Source organism: Chanodichthys erythropterus, chromosome 17 (assembly GCF_024489055.1).
Source record: "Chanodichthys erythropterus isolate Z2021 chromosome 17, ASM2448905v1, whole genome shotgun sequence".
NCBI classification, from domain to species: Eukaryota; Metazoa; Chordata; class Actinopteri; order Cypriniformes; family Xenocyprididae; genus Chanodichthys; species Chanodichthys erythropterus.
The window spans coordinates 1,372,501-1,393,914 of record NC_090237.1 but is presented as its reverse complement, the minus strand read 5'-3'; the positions used below and the strand labels follow the sequence as shown (position 1 = coordinate 1,393,914).

Below are 21,414 nucleotides of genomic sequence, written 5' to 3'. Positions count from 1 at the left end.
AACACAATGAGACTTCAAACGTGATTTATGTTATGAAATATGTAAATTAAAATGCTTTAGGCCACTGTGAACATGGCTCATACAGACTTCCAGGCACAATGTCTTACATCGACATTTAAGAAAATGAAATGAGCAAGAATAAAATACTTTTGTAAACAGAACAATTCCAAGCTAAACAGATAGCAGTTTTGAATGTTGTTACTGCACAATTTCATGATTCTGGTCACAATTTAGCGAAAAAATGACAATTTCTCCTTCAGCCACTCTTCGGTCAGGTCGTCCGGATTACGAACCTCAAAAATCTACAAACAGAAAAGATTTATTGCTTTTATGAATCAATTTCAACAGCAATACAAAGACATCAGCGTACAAAAAAAATACATTTATTCATAATAATACTTTAGTAGTTTCATCAAGTAACAGTTTATTACCATAACTTCAGGCGTTTCATATAACATGCATTAATATAGAATTCAACTGATGGTTTAATTTGTTCATAATTTTCTATTATGAACAAATGAACCCATCAGTTATGAAATTATGAAAGCTGGAGATTGTATCATTGTGTATCAGATTACAATACAAAGGCTTTACAAAATGACTTCAAAAAGCTGAACTCAATGAAGTGAAATGATTGCATAGCTGAGATTTATGCAGAAACACTGCAGCCTGTTGATGAAATATATTAACTGTCCTCTGACTCCATAAATGTCATGACTAAACTTTACCTTCGTGAGCTCTGCGGACTGAACCAGTCTGTTCTTGCTGCCCGCGTACATCATCTGCTGCTCGGGTTTACAGCCTGTGAGAGTTTAGATCTCAATAAGACACAGGCAAAAGATTCAGCAGCAACTCCAGTGGAAATCATGAGCAAAATATGAAGCACATGCACATACTGACAGTCTCCAGCTGGTTTATTAACCCTTTACTTACCCACAGGACTAGAGAAGATGAAGCAGAGCGGATACGACACGCGTCCATCACCGTGGGTCAGTTTATAACTGTACACAATATACGTGCACCGAGTCAAAGAAAGCACACAGATACTGAAAACATCATTTGTCATCATGGTTACTGATTCTTGTTTAGTTCTATCAGTGTACATATTTCCCTCAGTTTGCTCAGTTCATTGTCTGGTGTTGTGTTTGCTCACATTGTTAGCCTTCTTTGTATCTTGTTGTGTCAAGTATATTAAAGCTAATATCGCTGCTAATGGATCAGCTGTGCATCGCCTCGTCTTCTTACCTGACCACAAGTGTGACAGAACAGGATTTAAAATGGATTTAGCAGCCATCCGTCTCCTCCTCTCCCTGGATGATAGCTCTCTAAGGACTACATGCAGGAGTTTTTGGACTTAGTGTACCAAACTACCCAGATGACTAATTCTGCAACTTTTACTATGTCGGACTTAATATTGCAGCGAAGGCTAAGTTATCTGGGGATGGTCCTCGAGGGAATTTCTATGATTACATGAAGTGAATATTGCTGCAGTGCAGATCTCCCTTTACGGTGCGTGAAGAGGAGGAGAGAGCGGACCCAGAACCAGAGCCCACGCCCACCATGGAAACTGAGCCTGAGCCCACCGTAGACCCAGAGCCAGAGCCAATGCCCACAATGAAGCCAAAGCCTGCTGCCCAGTCTGAATAGTGAGCTGATCCCCATATCTGTTCCGGTGGGAATATTAGCGGAGCTCGATATCCTGGCACTGGATATGCCTAATCCCAAAGCTCTTCCTCCTCTGCCGGTCTTGTCCGACTGGTTGGACGTTCTAGTCCAGTCTGAAGCTCTTCCACTTCTACTTGTCCTGCCCAGCAGTCAAGCTCCTCTTCTCATTCATCTCTGCCGGTCCCACCCTGCTCCAAGTCTTCTTAGAGCTACTTTCCACCAGCATGAACCGGGAGATAGTTCAGAGCTAGTGCTAGTGCTAGTGCTAGTGCCAGTTCGGAATTAGTTCAACTGCCTTCAAGCCTTCTAAGAACTGGTTTGCCTTTCCAAGGGCTAGAGAGCCAGCACAGAGCCAGGTCTTACATCACTGTATACATCTCATATTTCACAGCAAAGATATTGCGGTAGCGCCAAACACACCAAGCTTGTTCGAGATGCATCGGCTTCTCGCAGAGTGATCAGTGCATGACATCAAAGCACTGCGAGAACAATCCAAAAGCACAAGGAGTCGTATGTTCTACAAACATTCCCGTGGACCAGCAGCACTTCTATATCACCCGCCGATCGGTCCGCTCCGATGCATCTCGAAGAAGCCTTCCATCAACAATGGTGGACGTTTCCATACTATTGATGCTCATGGCTTTGCGAACCTACATCGGCATCCACACGCGGCTCGCCGTAATTTGTTTATAGACGGAGATTACAATCGAGCTGCTACTAGTTAGATTAGCTGCTATTTCAAAAAAGGTGGTCACAAGTTTCTTGCTGGTCATGGTAACCGCACCCCAGCCCCTGACGCAAGCGGTTCTTACTTCTAGACCGGCAATGTTTTGGTGCTACTTACGAACCACTTTTCCTGGTTCGGAGCTGGTGCTTTGGGTGTCAAAAGGCAAAGAACTGATTTGAAACTAGGCTCTGGCTCCGAACCAGCACTCAAACTGCCTTGGTGGTAAAGGGGTGTTAGTCACTGCTGGTTCCACCCTGCTTCAAGTATTTTTAGTTGCTGATAGTTTCACCCAGCTCTACGTCTTCTTAATTACCTGTGGTTCCGCCCGACTCCAAGTCTTCTTAGTTGCTGCTGGTTCCGCCCAGCTCCAAGTCTTTGTGGTCACTGATGGTTCTGAATAGCTTCCCATTCCCTCCTCCTCCAAGTAAGGCATCCAGTTCCTCTGTGTCGGCTCTGCTGGTCCCGTTCAACTCCACCTCCTCCTCCTCCTGCGACTCAGCCTAACAATGCATCAGTTTGCTCGCTCTCCAGCTCTGCCTTGCTGTGTTGATCCCCTGGCTCCACCTCTGGCCTCCGAGCCTATGATTCCACCTCAGATCGTCGGCCTGTCAGTTCCATCTTGACTCCTAGCTCCTTCTGCTCCACCCGGGACCATCATCCCTCCAGGTCCAACTTGGTCAGTCATCGCTCTACCTCCGCCATGGACTTCCACGACCTTCGGCTGCGCCTTGTTCTTCCACCCCTTCGGCTTCATCGGACTCCTCCTTACCTCTGGCTCCGCCTCAGTCCTCACTCCCATTGGCTGCACCTCAGTCCTCCAGCACTCTGACTCCACCTCGGCTGTTCGTCACCAATGCTCCACCTTGGTCTCCTGGTCCTCCGGTGTCACCTGGCCTTTCCATCCATCAGACACCGCCTTAGTCTCCACATCTCCTGGGGTCACCTCAGTCGGTCATGTTCATTACTTCCTGACTCCTACCTTCATCTGTTCCGCTGTTGGTCACCATCTTCCTGGCCAACTTCTGGGTCACTCTAGGCTCTCGTCCCCTGCTGGCTTCCACGTGGTCTCTTCTACCACCTTCCCTGTCAACCCCTCCTCATCTGTTTAGACATCAGGAGCCGCCTTACAAAGGGGGGCGGGTAATGTCATGTTCAGTTTTGGTTTTAATTTCTTTTAATTTTGTTCATTCTTATGGACTTTTATTTTGTTTCTCATTATTTCTTGTGCTCCCTTTCCATTGTGTTGGTTACCATGCATGTTTTCTATTTCAGTTAAAGGTAATTTTATTTCTAGTAGCAAAAAAGTTTGTTATTATATGTAGTCTTAGTTAACTATAATAACCCTAAAGACATATGAACATCTCATTCACTGTGGCAACAGTAAGGATATCGTGGCTGACGCTCTGGAAGTTCTTCTCTGAGTTCGTCCAGAGAGATATTCTGAAACACACACACAAACAGAGGTTAACAGAGCAAAGACCTTTAACCTCATGATCCTCGTAGCATCACAGATACACACACTGACCTCATACTCTTCCTCCAAGATAACCAGCTGTTTCTCCATATCGATTTTCACTAAAAAAAAAACATGCATTTAATGAATGTCTGACAAATATCAGCACAGTAAAACAGCTTCAGTGTGACATGGGCTGCATTAATTTGCAAAGACAAACAACATACTGGTTTCCCTGTGAAACTCACTCAGAATGGCTGCGTTGTTCGTCTCCTTACGAAAGCGAAACTTCTTGAGCTTCTCCTGCAGACTGACATCCACCTCGCACACGACTAGAGAACTCGACTGATGAAACAATGACCAATGTATTCATAACTCAAATTTTTTAAATCACTAAAATCTTTCACTCTGACTGAATCCCCAGCCAACAAAAATATGTTCTAAGAACATTTTGCTAACTTTCCCATTAAGTTATGAAATGTTATTTCTGAATGTTCTCTGAATGCTTGTTTTAAAAATGTTATATGATCATTAAGGGAACGTTCCATTTTTTCATTTTGCAAACATTACGAAAACGTTACTTGAACGTTCTGAAACATTTGGACAAACATCCAACTAAAATATTTCAGAAATAAAACATTACTGTTTGTTGCTTCATTTTTGTGCAAACGTTTTGAGAACAAGGCCAGATTATTAAAGGCCAGATAACTCTAAACAAATGTTCTATTAACATTACTGGAAGAATGTTTGTTCATAACTTTGAGAGAACCTTGCCAGAAAATTATCTAAAGTTAGAACGCTCCCTGTTAGCTTGGTTAACGCCATTATAAATGCTTGTGTAAGAGATTGAGGACAGGAAGTGCTGTTTTGCTCTACTGCTTTAATTCATTGCATCCTGTTTCAACAAAATTATAATCATAAAGCGACTCTACAGCACCTCACGATGCTTTGAGACTCATAAATTAACACATTATTGGTAAATTTAGACCTAACAGAAGCATTGATGAGATCCGTCTTACCATCCTGCAGCTCTGCAGTTCCTCTTTGGGCTCTTGTGACAGGATGCTGAAGAAACTTTCTGAGTCTTTTGACGTCAAACTCACTGCCTTCTGGTGTCTTGAAGAATGACAGATTATTTGCAAATGAATTGCTAAGACAAGATTCACAAATATGGTTATTGATTTCAGATTTTTTACAAACAACAAAATGTTGAGCTGAAATGATTCTTGTGTGGTTGTTTGTTCTCAGTCATGCAGTCACTGTGGTTTTAGCCCATCCAGCAGAGAGCAGCACTGAGCAGAATCAGTTGAGAAAAACTAGTGCACTGCATAGTGAGCACACTAGTGCACTGCGTAGTGAGCAGAAACAGCATGTATACAGCATACAACATGTTTCAAAGCTTTACGCACGTTTAACTCAGTAGCATCTAGTTCAGAAATAAAAAGTTATTTTGCATTTTTTTCCCCAAAAAATACTGCTGTATGCACCATATTTGGACAAATCTAGTTCAGCTCTTCTATACATACAGAAAATTTACTTATGCAAAATACACATACAGCAGACATAGTAGTAATAGTATGATGGAATCTGTTCTGAACACACACAGCAAACAGTGAACGTTTGGCTAACGTTCTGGCAAGGTTCTCTCAAAGTTTTGAACAAACGTCCTTAATAGAATGTTTGTCTAAAGTTATCTGGTCTTTAATAATGTTCTCAAAAACGTTGTTAATGCACTGTTCATAAAACGTTTTTTTTTTTCCTAAAATGTTTTAGTTGGACGTTCGTCAAATGTTTTTTAAATGTTACTACTTGTTTTAGCTTCTGACCAAGGCTGTATCTCAAAACTAGTTTTACTTGATTTTAGTGGATGCGTTCGACACTATAGATCATAAAATACTCTTAGATCGACTACTAAATTACACAGGTATTCAGGGACAGGCATTAATGTGGTTTAGATCATACATATTAGATGGTTACCATTTTGTTTATTTAAACCTGGAATTATACAAGTTAACGTCAGTAATTTATGGAGTGCTGCAAAGCTCTGTGTTAGGACCTCTTTTATTTTTAATATACTTGCTGCTGCCACTTGGTAATATAAAAAAAGAGTTAGTTTCCACTGTTATTTATATAGTATATCATGACCAGATGAAAAATTATTCAAGCTGACAGAGTGTGTTAAAGATATAAAATATTGGATGACTAGTAATTATCTTCTATGAAATTCCGATAAGATTGGTATTACTCATAGAATAGTACTTATTATCTCTTAAAATACAATTTGCATTTAGAAGGATGTTACTTCATCCTCTCTACAGTTAAAGACCTGTTATATGACAGCAACTTGTCTTTCGAAAATCACATATGCTGATGTTTCATGATCTCTAGACATGATTACTGTAATGCATTACTAGAAAACACGGTCATATAACACCAATTTTATCTTCTACACTAGTCTTTTCTAACAATGTTATAAAACATTTCTCTAAGTCCATTTGTACGTAAATACTAGGTCTGGGTAAAAAAATATTGATTTCTTGATTTTAATCGTTTCTCATTTTTACGAACCGATATTGATTCTTAAATTCTAAATTCTTAAAGAATCGATTAATCTAGTCTGTTTTCAGTTGATGAATGAGCAGAATATGTAGCTCCTCCCATCCAATAAATCGCAATAATCTTTGTGCTTTGTTACTTTTGATATGAAGCAAAGTCTGAGTTTTCAAATGATGTCCATCTTATTATTAGATTCAAAAAATAAACACCGTTTTGGTGCTGTTTAATGTTGTGTGACAGATCGCTTTAGCGCCTCAGTAAAAGAGAAGCATGTGATCATCCTCTCCTCCGCTTTAATACCAGTTACAGCGAAATAAACATGAACATCTGAAGGTATGTTACAATATACAGTACAACTTACTGAAATCCGTATCATGTCTCGTGTAATCGCTCAATCAGTGCTTCAACTTCAATAAAACAGCTTCAATGTCACGTGACGTCACATTTACCTCAGAAAAACATATTCAGTGACCATAAACTCATTAGTCAGCTAGAAAAGTGAACTCTAGAAAGCAACATTCTGATAAATATTGCTATGCACCATTACATATTCATTATAATGTTCTTCAATATTTAATGCATGTTTGAATAAATCAGTTATGACTGCCACGATTTAAATATATATATATATATATATATTTAAAAAAAAAAAAAAACGAATGTGAGTAGAAATATGATAAACTTTATTTACAATAAAAACATCAATCGAAATCGTAATCGAATTGAAAGCATGTGAATCGTAATCGAATCGAAAGCATGTGAATCGCAATGGAATCGAAAGCATGTGAATAGTAATCGAATTGAAAGCACGTGAATCGTAATCGAATCGAAAGCATGTGAATTGTAATCGAATCGAAAGCATGTGAATCATAAACATAATGGAATCGGAAGCATGTGAATCGTAATCGAATCGAATCGAATCGAAAGCATGTGAATCGTAATCGTAATCGAACTGAATTGAAAGCATGTGAATAGTAATTGAATTGAAAGCATGTGAATCGTAATCGAATCGAAAGCATGTGAATAGTAATCTAATCGAAAGCATGTGAATCGTAATCGTAATCGAATTGAATCAAAAGCATGTGAATAGTAATCTAATCAAAAGCACGTGAATCATAATTGTAATCGAATCGAATGCATGTGAATTGCAATCGAATCGAAAGCATGTGAATCGTATTTGTAATAGAATGGAATTGAATCGAAACCATGTGAATAGTAATTGAATCAAAATCATTTGAATCATAATTGAATCAAAAGCATGTGAATCTTAATCAAATCGAAAACATGTGAATCGTAATCGAATCGAAAGCATGTGAATCGCAATTGTAATCGAATCGAAAGCATGTGAGTCGTAATTGAATCAAAATCATTTGAATCATAATTGAATCGAAAGCATGTGAATCGTAATCAAATCGAAAGCATGTGAATCGTAATCCAATCGAAAGCATGTGAATCGCAATCGTAATCGAATCGAATGCATGTGAATCGCAATCGTAATCGAATGCATGTGAATCGTAATCGAATTGAAAGCACGTGAATCGTAATCGAATCGAATGCATGTGAATCGTAATCATCGAATGCACGTGAATCGTAATCGAATCGAAAGCATGTGAATCGTAATCGTAATCCAATCGAATGCATGTGAATCGTAATCGAATAGAAAGCATGTGAATCGTAATCGTAATCGAATCGAATGCATGTGAATCGTAATCTAATCGAATGCATGTGAATCGTAATCATCGAATGCACGTGAATCGTAATCGAATCGAAAGCATGTGAATCGTAATCGTAATCCAATCGAATGCATGTGAATCGTAATCGAATAGAAAGCACGTGAATCGTAATCGTAATCCAATCGAATGCATGTGAATCGTAATCGAATAGAAAGCATGTGAATAGTAATCGAATCGAATTGTGAAAATTGTGTCAATACCCAGCCCTAGAAAATACACTGTTGCGCTGTGTGTTTTTGACTCACCAAGAACCGGTTCATAAGAGTCATTTGTTAATGAAGCGGACTACACATACTTTACTTTCTATGTCATGCTGAAAAGCGGTATTTATATTTTATACTGGATTAATTCTGGGGTGGCAGATGGGATTGAAATGTATTGAATTGGTAGAGCAGTTCCAGTGATCTGTATTGAGTGAAAGAGAGTGAGAGAGACTGGTAGAGAGAGAGAGAGAGAGAGAGAGAGAGAGAGAGCGAGCGAGCGAGCGAGCGCGCGCGCTGGAGCTCCAGTGAGAGAGTGTGAGCGCGCGCTGGTTCGGTCCGTCTGTCGGTACAGCAGCTCCAGAGATCTTCAGGCCCATCTGTGTGTTTCCCATCACCGGTGTGTGTTTCCACGCACTTCTCACGCGTGTTTCTCAGTAAGTGTGTGCATGTGTGTGCATGTGTGTGTGTTAGTGCAATGTGATTAATGTGTGTGTGTGTGTGTGTGTGTGTGTGTGTGTGTGTGTGTGTGTGTAGCTCTGGGTTTGAGTTGTAGTGTGTGTTGGCGATGCTTCCCCTCATGAATTGTATGTTATTGAGTGTAATGAAGAATCAGGTGTGTTGTTATTGTTATACGGTATGTTCGTGTGTGTGCTTGTGTGTGTGTGTGTGTGTGTGTGTTCAGTCAGATTGGCGTTAGCATTAGCATTTAGCATCAGGCCTGTTAGCCGCGCTTCAGTTCTCAGTGTTTATTTCATTTCGCCTATGATTAAGGATTTAAAAACATTAGATCTGCTCCGATGTGGCTTGTTTAATCATTCTAATATTTATATGCGGGTTTGTTTTTTTCTGTATGTGTTTAATTGCGATGTATGTGTGTGTGTGTGTGTTTAAAGCTAACAGCGGCTATCGATACATCGCCGCCTCACATCGATATAATTCACATTCAGATTTCATATTTAACTGATTTTACCTGCTGTCTATATGAATTTACCATCATCTGAAGGATTTTTTCCCTATCTGACTGCGTTTACCCCTCATCCGACAGAAAGCACGTTTATCTGAGTGATTTTACCTCGTTTGTGTGAATTTACACATCATCTGTGTTATTTTACTGTATATACGCCCATCTGAGGGAGTTTACCTCATTTTGACTGTTTACTTCTCATGTATGTAATTTTATAATCACCTGTCTGAATGTGTCCCTCTATTTACTAATTTATTTTAATATTACCATGTTTTTACACCTCATGTGCATGAAATTACCTCACTTCTTTCTGTATTTATTGATTTCTTTTTCATTTACCCTGATTTTACACCTCGTTTAATGCTTTTTACTCTCATTTGTCTGCATGTGCACACTTGTTTCACACCTCATCTGTGTGGTTTTAGCACTAAATAAACATAAGGGATGTTGAAATATGCAGTACAACTTACTGAAATTAATCATGTCTCATGTAATCTTTTAGTTTTGTCCGGGGGCAAAGACCTCAATAAAACTGCTTAACGTCACATTTACTTCAGAAAAGCCATTCGATGATCATAAACTCGATAGTTGGCCAGAAAAATAACTCTAGAGAGATGATGTATGATTCTATATATATATATATTATATATATATTATGCACCATATTACATATTTGTTGCAGTTTTACTTTACCTGTTCAGTATTTAATGTATGTTTGAAGTCTTTTTGACAGCCACCGTTTAAATGTTTTTATATTTCAGCAACGAGTCGGAGTAAAAGCATAAAGTAATTATATCAATTAAAAGTTATGATAAATCTGCATATGCAATTTAAATGTCTTCCAATCAGTTAATTTTAACCTGTAATGTGGTGACTGACGGTTCCCTGTATAGTTTACATCATTAGTTGAGAAAGGGTCAAAAGATGGCTTGTACTGTACCGAATCGAACTAAATCAATATCAGAACTGAATCGAATCGCAAACTTGTGAATCAAAATCAAATTGTTAAAATTGTGTTAATACCCAGCCCTATTTTACACCTTGTCTGTGTGATTGTACCCTTGTCTGACTGATTTTACCCTTGTCTGGCTAATTTTACTACAATTTACACTGATTTTACTTATTTCTGGCTGATTTTACCCTCTCTTTACTGATTTGACCCTAGTCTGGCTGATTTGACCCTAGTCTGGCTGATTTTACCCTAGTCTGGCTGATTTTACTCTAGTCTGGCTGATTTTATCCTAGTCTGGCTGATTTTACCCTCGTCTGGCTGATTTTACCCTCGTCTGGCTGGTTTTACCCTCGTCTAGCTGATTTTACCCTCGTCTGGCTGATTTTATCCTAGTCTGGCTGATTTTACCCTCGTCTAGCTGATTTGACCCTAGTCTGGCTGATTTGACCCTAGTCTGGCTGATTTTTGTCTGGCTAATTTTTTGTCTGGCTGATTTTACCCTCGTCTGGCTGATTTTATCCTAGTCTGGCGATTTTACGCTCGTCTGGCTGATTTTAACCTCGTCTGGCTGATTTTACCCTAGTCTGGCTGATTTTACCCTAGTCTGGCTGATTTTACCCTAGTCTGGCTGATTTTACCCTAGTCTGGCTGATTTTATCCTAGTCTGGCGATTTTACCCTCGTCTGGCTGATTTTACCCTCGTCTATCTGATTTTACCCTAGTCTGGCTGATTTTACCCTAGTCTGGCTGATTTTTGTCTGGCTAATTTTTTGTCTGGCTGATTTTACCCTCGTCTGGCTGATTTTAATCTCGTCTGGCTGATTTTACCCTAGTCTGGCTGATTTTTGTCTGGCTAATTTTTTGTCTGGCTGATTTTTACCCTCGTCTGGCTGATTTTTGTCTGCCTATTTTTTTGTCTGGCTGATTGTACCCTAGTCTGGCTGATTTTACCCTCGTCTGGCTGATTTTATCCTCGTCTGGCTGATTTTTGTCTGGCTAATTTTTTGTCTGGCTGATTTTACCCTAGTCTGGCTGATTTTACCCTCGTCTGGCTGATTTTACCCTTGTCTATCTGATTTTACCCTTGTCTATCTGATTTTACCCTAGTCTGGCTGATTTTACCCTCGTCTATCTGATTTTACCCTAGTCTGGCTGATTTTACCCTCGTCTGGCTGATTTTACCCTCGTCTGGCTGATTTTATCCTAGTCTGGCTGATTTTATCCTAGTCTGGCTGATTTTACCCTCGTCTGGCTGATTTTACCCTCGTCTGGCTGATTTTACCCTCGTCTGGCTGATTTTACCCTCGTCTGGCTGATTTGACCCTCGTCTGGCTGATTTGACCCTCGTCTGGCTGATTTTTGTCTGGCTAATTTTACCCTCGTCTGGCTGATTTGACCCTCGTCTGGCTGATTTGACCCTAGTCTGGCTGATTTTTGTCTGGCTAATTTTACCCTCGTCTGGCTGATTTTATCCTAGTCTGTCTGATTTTTACCCTCGTCTGGCTGATTTTATCCTAGTCTGTCTGATTTTTACCCTCGTCTGGCTGATTTTTGTCTGCCTGTTTTTTTTGTCTGGCTGATTTTACCCTAGTCTGGCTGATTTTATCCTAGTCTGTCTGATTTTTACCCTCGTCTGGCTGATTTTTGTCTGCCTGATTTTATTGTCTGGCTGATTTTACCCTAGTCTGGCTGATTTTATCCTCGTCTGGCTGATTTTTGTCTGGCTAATTTTTTGTCTGGCTGATTTTACCCTAGTCTGGCTGATTTTACCCTCGTCTGGCTGATTTTACCCTCGTCTGGCTGATTTTACCCTCGTCTGGCTGATTTTACCCTCGTCTGGCTGATTTTATCCTCGTCTAGCTGATTTTACCCTCGTCTGGCTGATTTTATCCTCGTCTGGCTGATTTTTGTCTGGCTAATTTTTTGTCTGGCTGATTTTACCCTCGTCTGGCTGATTTTACCCTCGTCTGGCTGATTTTACCCTAGTCTGCTGATTTTACTCTCGTCTGGCTGATTTTACTCTCGTCTGGCTGATTTTATCCTCGTCTGGCTGATTTTATCCTCGTCTGGCTGATTTTTGTCTGGCTAATTTTTTGTCTGGCTGATTTTACCCTCGTCTGGCTGATTTTACCCTCGTCTGGCTGATTTTACCCTCGTCTGGCTGATTTTACCCTCGTCTGGCTGATTTTACCCTCGTCTGGCTGATTTTACTCTCGTCTGGCTGATTTTACCCTCGTCTGGCTGATTTTACCCTCGTCTGGCTGATTTTACCCTCGTCTGGCTGATTTTTGTCTGCCTAGTTTTTTTGTCTGGCTGATTTTAACCTAGTCTGGCTGATTTTATCCTCGTCTGGCTGATTTTTGTCTGGCTAATTTTTTGTCTGGCTGATTTTACCCTCGTCTATCTTATTTTATCCTCGTCTGGCTGATTTTATCCTCGTCTGGCTGATTTTACCCTCGTCTGGCTGATTTTATCCTCGTCTGGCTGATTTTACCCTCGTCTGGCTGATTTTATCCTCGTCTGGCTGATTTTATCCTCGTCTGGCTGATTTTACCCTCGTCTGGCTGATTTTACCCTCGTCTGGCTGATTTTATCCTCGTCTGGCTGATTTTACTCTAGTCTGGCTGATTTTATCCTCGTCTGGCTGATTTTACCCTCGTCTGGCTGATTTTACCCTCGTCTGGCTGATTTTATCCTCGTCTGGCTGATTTTATCCTCGTCTGGCTAATTTTACTCTAGTCTGGCTGATTTTCGTTTGGCTGATTTTAAAAAAAAAAAAAATTATAAATAACCCTCGTTCGACTGGTTTTACCCTGTGCTCCGGTCAGCTGAAGCACACTGAGGCGGATGTGAGTAGTTGAGTAGCGTGTGGGTCCAGATCAGCTGTGGTGATGGATGTAATCCGCCGCTGAGAGTTGCTGTGGTCTGCAGTAAGGTGGGAATCTGATTATGTGGCAGCTCTGTTCTAATCTCAGACAGAAGCAGAGATGCATGAGCCTCAGACAGGAACCGCCTCAGGTTTGGTTTGGTGTTTGTTTGTGATCACTGTGCTTTATTTAACATGAGTGTTTTCCGTCTGCAGCTGCCGGCATCCGTGTACGAATGAAGATGCGCTAGAGGCGTCTACGTTTCCTCACGGAAACCGCCTGTGCATCCGCCTGTGACCTTTTGAACCCTGAACCCAAACGTCGGCCCTCTGCCTCGGTGGCGTCCGCTGGGCTCCAGAACCATGTGAGGGGTTTCCAATGCATCTTTGAGTGGACTGGAGCACTGCCTGTTACCCCGCCCCATTTTATACAGACCCCTCCCCTAAGCCCCGCCCCTGGATTCTGAAGAAACTCGCCATGATGTTCCGGGACCAAGTGGGGATTTTGACAGACTGGTTTAAAAGCTGGAACGAGTGTGAACAGACGGTGGCGCTGTTGTCATTGTTGAAGCGTGTTTCTCGGACACAGGCCCGGTTTCTGCACATCTGTCTGGACCACTGGCTGGCCGACTGCACAGAGATACACATACTTGAGGCAGAAGCCAATAATGCAGGTAAAACATCATAATCAGCACTTTATTATTGTTCCACATGCTAGATTATGGAAATCCGTTTTATTTTCCCAAAGTTCTACTCTTTCAGTTTTAATTTTTCTGGATTCTGTTTTTTCCGTTTTATTTTTTTGGACTCCAATTTAATGGTTAAATCACATTCTAATAAACAAAAAGCATTTTTAAATTAATTGGAAAAATGAAACTTATCTAATTTACCAACAATTTATTAAAAGTTTAACAAAAAATGTTGAGCCCTATGATATACGTTTTATTCTTTCCCCTTAAATTGTGTTTTATTTTTTGCCAAATTTTGTTTTCTGTTTTAACGTTTCTGGATTCCATTTTAATGGTTTAATTACATTCTAATAAACAAAAAGCATGTCTAATTAATTGAATTCTTAAAAACAACAAAATTAAAATTAATAAAAACTGTATTTTTATGAAATGTTTTTTATTTTTTTTCAGAAATTCTGTTGCGCATTTAAATTTTTCAAATGAAGGCAAACCATTTAATTTATCTTTTAATCATAGAATTAAAGTTATTTTTTGTCAAACAAAGTGCTGCACAACTGTAAAAATTAAAACATGGAAGAAAAACTGAGATTATTCCTTAAAAATATAGTTTTAATAATTTATTATTTTATTCTGTGTCATTCATTTCAGAGGCACGCAGGATTCATATTTAAATAGTCTTTTTGCGGTTTAATATTCACGGACACTATATCGCAATTTGATTTAAGTGTACAGACCTGCTTTTTATTCATTCATCAAAAATTGGACAAATTCCGTGACATTCCGAGTTATTTATTAAACTCCGTTTTTATGACTGGATTCCACGTCCATGTTTTCTGCATCACGGAAATCATAGGGCCCAACTAGATACAGTGAAAGCAGACAGTCTGTCAGGCTTTTTTGGGTGAACTGTCCCTTTAAAAGGGTTCACATTTAAGTTTTGAACATAAAAGCGTCAGACCAGCACAATAAAACTAAGATCTCTCTCTCTTTCTCTAGCCATCGTCAGTCAATGGCAGCAAGAGCCGAAGGAGAAAGCCGTGTCTCTCCTGCTATCCCATCTCCCCCTGCTGCAGCCACGGAACAGCGAAGCCAAGTGTGAATACATGAACCTCCTGCAGAAGGTCTTGAGCCACACAATCGAGAGCAGCCTGTTCGTGGAGGAGAGCCGGCAGCTGCTTTCCTATGCCCTCATTCACCCCGCCACCACCCTCGACGACCGCAACTCTCTGGCCATGTGGCTCAATCACCTGGAGGAGCACCTGTCGTCCCGGCCGCCTCCGCCCGGACCGTACCATCACGCCCGACAGGGGTCAGACGAGTGGCCCTGTTCGGCCGAGTCGCTGGAGCCGTCGTACTCCTGGCAAGAGAAGCTGCCGTCCACATGCAGCTCGCCGGCCGGACAGAACGGGCACATGCCTTTCCCCGGCACGGGTGGCGTGACCTCGCCTGTCAACAGCGGCGGCAACTCGGGTAAAGAGCATGTGACTTAGATGTCCGTCTGCTGCTGAGATGGTCATAGTTCCGATCATTAAGTGTGTTGACGAGTAATTGATTTCTTCTTCTCTCAATTATTATTATATAAACGAATATTAATACTTAATATTAGAACTTAATATGATGTAATGCGTATTTATCAGTCATAGTTTTAACGGATTATAATGTATAACCCGTTTAGATGTCAATAAGATGAAATTTGTCACTCATTTTGAATAACTGCTCAACAGGACTGCCCGGTCAGGTGCAGCCCAGCCCACTGAAGCCCTCGATGTCACTCACACCTGCCAATCAGCCAGCCTGCAGCTCTGATTGGCTGAACCAGGAGGAGGGTGTTGGATGTCAGGGCGTGGCCGGAGCAGAACACGCCCCCTTGTCGCCCCAGAGCAGCGTTGCATCGTCAGGCAGCGAACAGACGGAGGAACAGAGCAACACGCGCAACACGTTTCAGGAGGACGGGAGTGGAATGAAAGGTGACCACACTGAACTCACGAGTCCACAAATCTTATTTCATGATATGAGAAATTTTAATTTAATTTAATTTAAATTTTATTGATTTCATTTTTTCATTTTATGTTAATTTAATTTATTTTTTTTATTTTATATGATTTCATTTATTTTAATTATTTAATTGTATTTATTTAATTTGTTTAATTTATTTAATTTTATTTTACTTTAATTTTTTTATTTAATTTATTTTGATTTGTATTATTTAATTTATTAAAAAAGAAACAAATTGCAAACAATTTATTTAATTTAATATAATTATTTATTTGTGTTTATTTAATTTGTTTAATTTATTTAATTTTATTTTACTTTAATTTAATTGTTTAATTTATTTTACTTTTATTTAATAAATGTATTTTTTGTTTGTATTTTTATTTTGTTTTTATTTATTAAAAATAAACAAATTGCCTACAATTTTATTTGATATTATTTCATTTATTTTAATTATTTTTGTATTTATTTAATTTAATTTAATTGTTTAATTTATTTTACTTAATAAATTTATTTTTTGTTTGTATTTGTATTTTGTTTTATTTTATTTATTAAAAATAAACAAATTGCAAACAATTTTATTTTATATTTTTTATTTATTATTTTTGTTTTTATTTTTTGTTTAATTTAATTTTATTTTACTATATTTTGTTTATTTAATTTAGTTTGTTTTTGTATTTTTATTTATTTATTTTTTTATTAAAAAATTAACAAATTGCAAACAATAGGAAAAATACAATAGAACAGAGATACAAATTAGGTTTTTCAGGTACAGTACTCGGTAAGAAACACTAATGAAAAATTGAATAATCAAGCGTAAAAATAAATCACTACATAATCTTCACTGTATGTATCAAATATACACTGACATACAAAAGTAGGGAGTGATTTTCTTTTCTTTTTTGGTCTGTTTTTGTTTGATTAATATTAGTGAGACATCAGCATGTTTATTAGGCTACTGTCACTTTAAGACCGAATGCACTGATCTAATATATTGACACATTTACATTTGTGCATGTTTATCACTCTAAAGTGTAAGTAACTTTAGGAAGAACTGTGTGATGCGAACACATACACTAGTCATGTAAGACTTTTTATTAATTACCTCGTTGTGTGTGTGTGTGTGTGTGTGTGTGTGTGTGTGTGTGTGTTGCCCCTCCTCCAGACGTCCCAGCCTGGCTGAAGAGTCTTCGTCTTCATAAATACGCATCGCTATTTTCTCAGATGACGTATGAAGAGATGATGATTCTCACAGAGCAACACCTGGAGTCGCAGGTGAGCCCCGCCCACATCAACACCTGATCAGCTCGAAGCCCTGCCCACCGCATGTTCACATTGGTACAAGAGTGATGCTGTTTGTGAAGTGATCGTTCCGATGACTTCATCAGACTCAGCGTTTACTGTTGCATCATGCTTGTGTCTTTCAGAACGTGACAAAGGGAGCTCGACATAAGATCGCTCTGAGCATACAGAAACTTCGAGAACGACAGAGCCTCCTGAAATCTCTTGAAAAGGTGAGTAGTTCAGCAAGGATCTGGATTGGCGTTCCTTCACGTTCTTATATTGTCTGCGTATCATAGAATGTGTTGTTGATTTCAGGATATTCTGGAAGGCGGGAACGTTCGGAATGCTTTGCAAGAGCTTCAGCAGATCATCATCACGCCAATCAAAGTTTATACCCCGCCCACTGCTGCCCAGAAGGAGGTGGAGCCTGGAGTTACACCTGTCGATAAAGCAGCCAATCCCGGCGAAGAGAAGGACACTGAGAGCTTCCAGACCCACAATCCTCCAGCGTGTGATGGAGAGTCCTCATCGGCACCCATCTCTGACGGAGATATCGCGGGACAGTTCACGCGTGTGATGGGGAAAGGTAGACAGACACACACACACATGTGATATTAGCTTGTTCAGCTTTACTGCACTCCAAAAATTGCATTTTAATTGCTTATAAAATTCCCATGCCTTTTAGTTAATTTGTTTTAACGAAATTACTAAAAATTACAATAAATTCAAAGATCCAATATTTACTAATATTTACTTTAAATAAAATAATATATTAGTTGAAATGTTGCCTTAGCAATGAACTGAAATAAGTTTAAGTTGAAGCACTAAAATTATTAACTAGAAATAAACTCAAACTGAAATAAAAATCAATTAAACTGAAATAGCAATTTTTTTTAAAGAAAGTAATAAAATTATATAAAGCACATATCGAAATTAGTAAATTTAAACTAAAATTAACAAAAAAAAGGGTGTTCTGCATATTTAGCAATAAATAAAAGCTGACTATAAATAAATAAAATAAAATATGAATTAAAAATATAAATATTTGTTGACATGTTGCCTTGTTTGTTGTCAATAAAATTAACATATATAAAGAAATAAATAAAAGCTATAACTGAAATGAAAATACATTTAACTTAAATAGCAATTTTTTTTAAATGACAAAGCACATTACTAAAAAAAAATAAAAAAATAAGTTTTAAAATAGTTTATTTAAAATAAAACAAAAATATTTGATTCTTGATTTTCATCTGGATAATTTGGCCCTCTTGTGCATCATATTATATACATAAAAGAGGGTGTTCAGCACATTATCAGTATATTATCTGAATTATCTATATAATATTGAGCATGGTAAGATTTCGCTGGTGTTGAGCTATATGTTGAGCTTTTCTCTGTGTTCAGTTTGTACGCAGCTGTTGGTGTCCAGACCGGACGAGGAGAACATCAGCTGTTACCTGCAGCTCATTGAGAAATGTCTTACGCACGAGGTGAGGCGCGTTTATACAGTTCAATTCAGTTCGTTTATTAATATAGCACTTACACAATACACATAATTTCGAATCAGTACAATATAAGAAGTGTTTTGTGGTTTGTCAGGCGTTCACAGAGACGCAGAAGAAGCGGCTGTTATCGTGGAAACAGCAGGTGCTGAAGTTGCTCCGCCTCTTCCCACGGAAAACCATGATGGACAGCGGCGTGTACCGGAGAGGGTGCGTGTGCTTACGGTCTGCTCGCGTCTCTCTGCCACGATGCATTCGTCCTCACAAATGAATTCCTGTGTGTTTTTGCGCAGGTGGCCGGCGTACGGATCCAACTCTCTGCCCACAGCTGGATCTGTGAGCGCAGGTTTGGGCAGACGGGGACAGAGGCCCTTCCAGATGCCCCCGCGAGGAGCTCCGCCACCCGGCCGCATGGGGCTGATGACTGCCGGCGGTCTGACCGGAGCGTCGCCCCGACACTCGCTCGCCAACCCCGCAGCAGTCAGCGCACAGGGTCGACAGGTCAGAGTCACACACCACACCGACTGAAGAAGAAATCCTTGTATATCAAACATGACAGATGAAGGCTGTGATGTGCCGGTGTGTTTCAGAACCTGTGGTTCGGGAATCCTGGAGGCAGTAACAGCATGCCGAGCCAGAGCAGAAGTTCTGTGCAGAGAACTCATTCTCTTCCTGTTCACACATCTCCACAGACCATGCTTCTGTTCCAACAACAAGGTACTCGCACAACACCTGATCTCCATATGCCGTCTACTTGGGACCCTGCCTTCTAAAGCCTGAATAACAGATAATAATTGCCTGAATTATTCATTTGGCAGAAAATTACCAGTGCTTTTTTTTTTTTTGCACGAACAACTAATTAATGCAAACAAAGTAAGGCACATGTGAGCTGAGGATAACAATTGCATGCAATTGGAAAATTGGGCTGCGCACATACTATTCTGATGACAAAATTTGTTACGCGCACTGTACGTTAGAGCTGCACGATTCTGAATGAATCACGATTCTGAATAGACAAAATAACACGTCATTTACTAGAGGTTCTGACAAAATGTTCATTTCTGCAGTCTATTTAAAAATGTTTAATTCAAAGAATTATTTAAAAAAAAAATCTGTTTGAATGAATGATTCAATGACTCAAAGACTTCACTTGTGTCAAGATGAATCAGTGTTTTTGAATGAATATCTTGAATGAATGATTCAATGACTCATTCAGAAAGACTTCACTTGTTTCATTACTGGATGAATCATCGTTTTTGAATTATTGACTCAATAACAAATACATATTTTAATAGTCAATTATCAACATCTACTGATGTAATAAGGTAATCGATACAAACTTTATTTGAAGTGTCAAGTTATTTTCAAAAGTTGATTTAATCTATTTTGATCGCTACTGTAGACATCACTGTTTATATCTGAACTATAAACTTTTATGACAGTACTTCTGTGATCATCTGAATTATTGTTTCATACCTACTCATGACAACTGCTCTCTGGATCAGAACACAGATCTGAATGTTTGCTGCAATCGTATTTGTCAAAGGTTTAATAGACATAGAGCAGAATCACTATCATTTAGGAATTAGATCATGTGAGTGTTTGAATCGAGATCGCCATCTTTTAACGATTAATCGTGCGGCTCAAGTGTACGTCTACCCTAGTGTAGTGACTTGAGAAATAATGGATGAAAATGGGCTCTTAAAATTAGACTGTCTGTATTGAATTCCCTTCAATGTTTCCTGTCAAGCTCCTCACAGTGCATTCTGGGATTGCCTTAAAAATGGATACATGCAATTGCAGATTTCTTAAGATGCAGCATATATACTCTTCACATCATTAAAGAGTACACATGTTCTCTATGTTCCCTGTTATAGCTTCATGTGTTGATCTCCACTGAATTCCACACTCTTGTTTATTGTTCCCAGAATGCCAAGTTCCGGGGACAGATCTGGAGATTAACCCCACGCTGGAGTCTCTGTGCCTCAGCATGACAGAGCATGCCTTAGGAGGTACGGCCAATCACAGCTCAGCACCATCACACAATACCCAATGTAGGGCCCTATGATTTCCGTGATGCAGAAAACATGGACGGAATCACGGAATCCAGTCACAAAAATGGAATTTAGTATATAACGCGGAATGTCACGGAATTTGTCCAATTTTTGATGAATGAATAAAAAGCAGGTCAGCACACTTCAATCAAATTGTGGTATAGACAAGTGTCCGTGAATTTTAAAACGCAAAAAGACTATTTAAATTTACCTCACAGACACTGAAGCACATGCGATGCTTGTGACGTTTTCATCCTTTTTTGCCTCGCTGTATGAGGAAATGAATGCACGAAATTCATCTCCAGATCTGCTCTGAACATTTAACCTCTTCGTTTTAGAAAACTATCATCATAAACACAGAGAAACTCAAAGCTCTTGGCAACCCGTCAAAATAAAAGTTTGATTTAACTTGACAGAAACATATCATTCTTGTACAGTAGAATTTAGATAAATTCATTTAATAATTATTAACTATATTTTTAAGGAATAATTTGTTTTTCTTCCTTGTTTTAATTTTTAGTTGTGCAGCACATTGTTTGACAAAAAAAAAAGTTTAATTCTATGATTAAAAGATCAATTAAATGGTTTGCGTTCATTTGAAAAATTTAAATACGCAACAGAATTTCTGGAAAAACAAAACTTTTCATAAAAATACAATTTTTTAATTAATTTTAATTGTTGTTTTTAAGAATTCAATTAATTAGATATGCTTTTTTATTAGAATGTAATTAAACCATTAAAATTGAATCCAGAAAACAAAATTTGGTAAAAAAT

The 21,414-nt window shown here is 39.0% G+C and overlaps 2 protein-coding genes across 6 annotated transcripts in view; one reads left to right on the top strand and one right to left on the bottom strand.

Annotated features, from left to right (window-relative positions):
• Nucleotides 1–22: 22 nt before the first annotated feature.
• gmfg (glia maturation factor, gamma) lies at nucleotides 23–5,098 on the bottom strand. 2 transcript variants are annotated; one of them, XM_067366315.1, is made up of 8 exons: nucleotides 5,046–5,098; nucleotides 4,865–4,961; nucleotides 4,094–4,190; nucleotides 3,918–3,967; nucleotides 3,783–3,832; nucleotides 934–1,016; nucleotides 729–802; nucleotides 33–302 (listed from the first exon to the last, which is right to left on the bottom strand). In XM_067366315.1, the coding sequence occupies exons 2-8, from the start codon at nucleotides 4,865–4,867 to the stop codon at nucleotides 231–233; spliced, it is 429 nt and encodes a 142-aa protein (XP_067222416.1). In that variant the 5' UTR covers nucleotides 4,868–4,961; nucleotides 5,046–5,098; the 3' UTR covers nucleotides 33–230. The 2 variants fall into 2 exon arrangements, with proteins under 2 accessions (XP_067222417.1, XP_067222416.1); XM_067366316.1 differs by having other exon boundaries at nucleotides 23–302; nucleotides 4,865–5,072.
• A 3,512-nt stretch (nucleotides 5,099–8,610) lies between these two features.
• LOC137005414 (protein Smaug homolog 2) overlaps nucleotides 8,611–21,414 on the top strand; it is a 13,587-nt gene continuing 783 nt past the window's right edge. The window contains exons 1-12 of one of the 4 annotated variants that reach the window (XM_067366300.1): nucleotides 8,611–8,734; nucleotides 13,336–13,793; nucleotides 14,805–15,278; nucleotides 15,533–15,775; nucleotides 16,966–17,075; nucleotides 17,228–17,314; nucleotides 17,400–17,670; nucleotides 18,489–18,574; nucleotides 18,684–18,796; nucleotides 18,880–19,087; nucleotides 19,177–19,303; nucleotides 20,515–20,598. In XM_067366300.1, coding sequence (XP_067222401.1) covers nucleotides 13,598–13,793; nucleotides 14,805–15,278; nucleotides 15,533–15,775; nucleotides 16,966–17,075; nucleotides 17,228–17,314; nucleotides 17,400–17,670; nucleotides 18,489–18,574; nucleotides 18,684–18,796; nucleotides 18,880–19,087; nucleotides 19,177–19,303; nucleotides 20,515–20,598 — 1,999 coding nt within the window. In that variant the 5' untranslated portion in view covers nucleotides 8,611–8,734; nucleotides 13,336–13,597. Of the gene's footprint in view, nucleotides 8,772–8,842; nucleotides 8,951–12,892; nucleotides 13,189–13,335; nucleotides 13,794–14,804; nucleotides 15,279–15,532; nucleotides 15,776–16,965; nucleotides 17,076–17,227; nucleotides 17,315–17,399; nucleotides 17,671–18,488; nucleotides 18,575–18,683; nucleotides 18,797–18,879; nucleotides 19,088–19,176; nucleotides 19,304–20,514; nucleotides 20,599–21,414 lie in introns of those variants that run through there. The other 3 variants (XM_067366298.1, XM_067366299.1, XM_067366301.1) reach the window with 3 other exon arrangements.

Coding starts and splice junctions, on each gene's coding strand:
- gmfg (XM_067366315.1), bottom strand. Junction 803..933: donor CATCTTCTCTAGTCCTGTGG/GTAAGTAAAGGG, acceptor AAACTCTCACAG/GCTGTAAACCCGAGCAGCAG. Junction 303..728: donor AGTCCGCAGAGCTCACGAAG/GTAAAGTTTAGT, acceptor TTCTGTTTGTAG/ATTTTTGAGGTTCGTAATCC.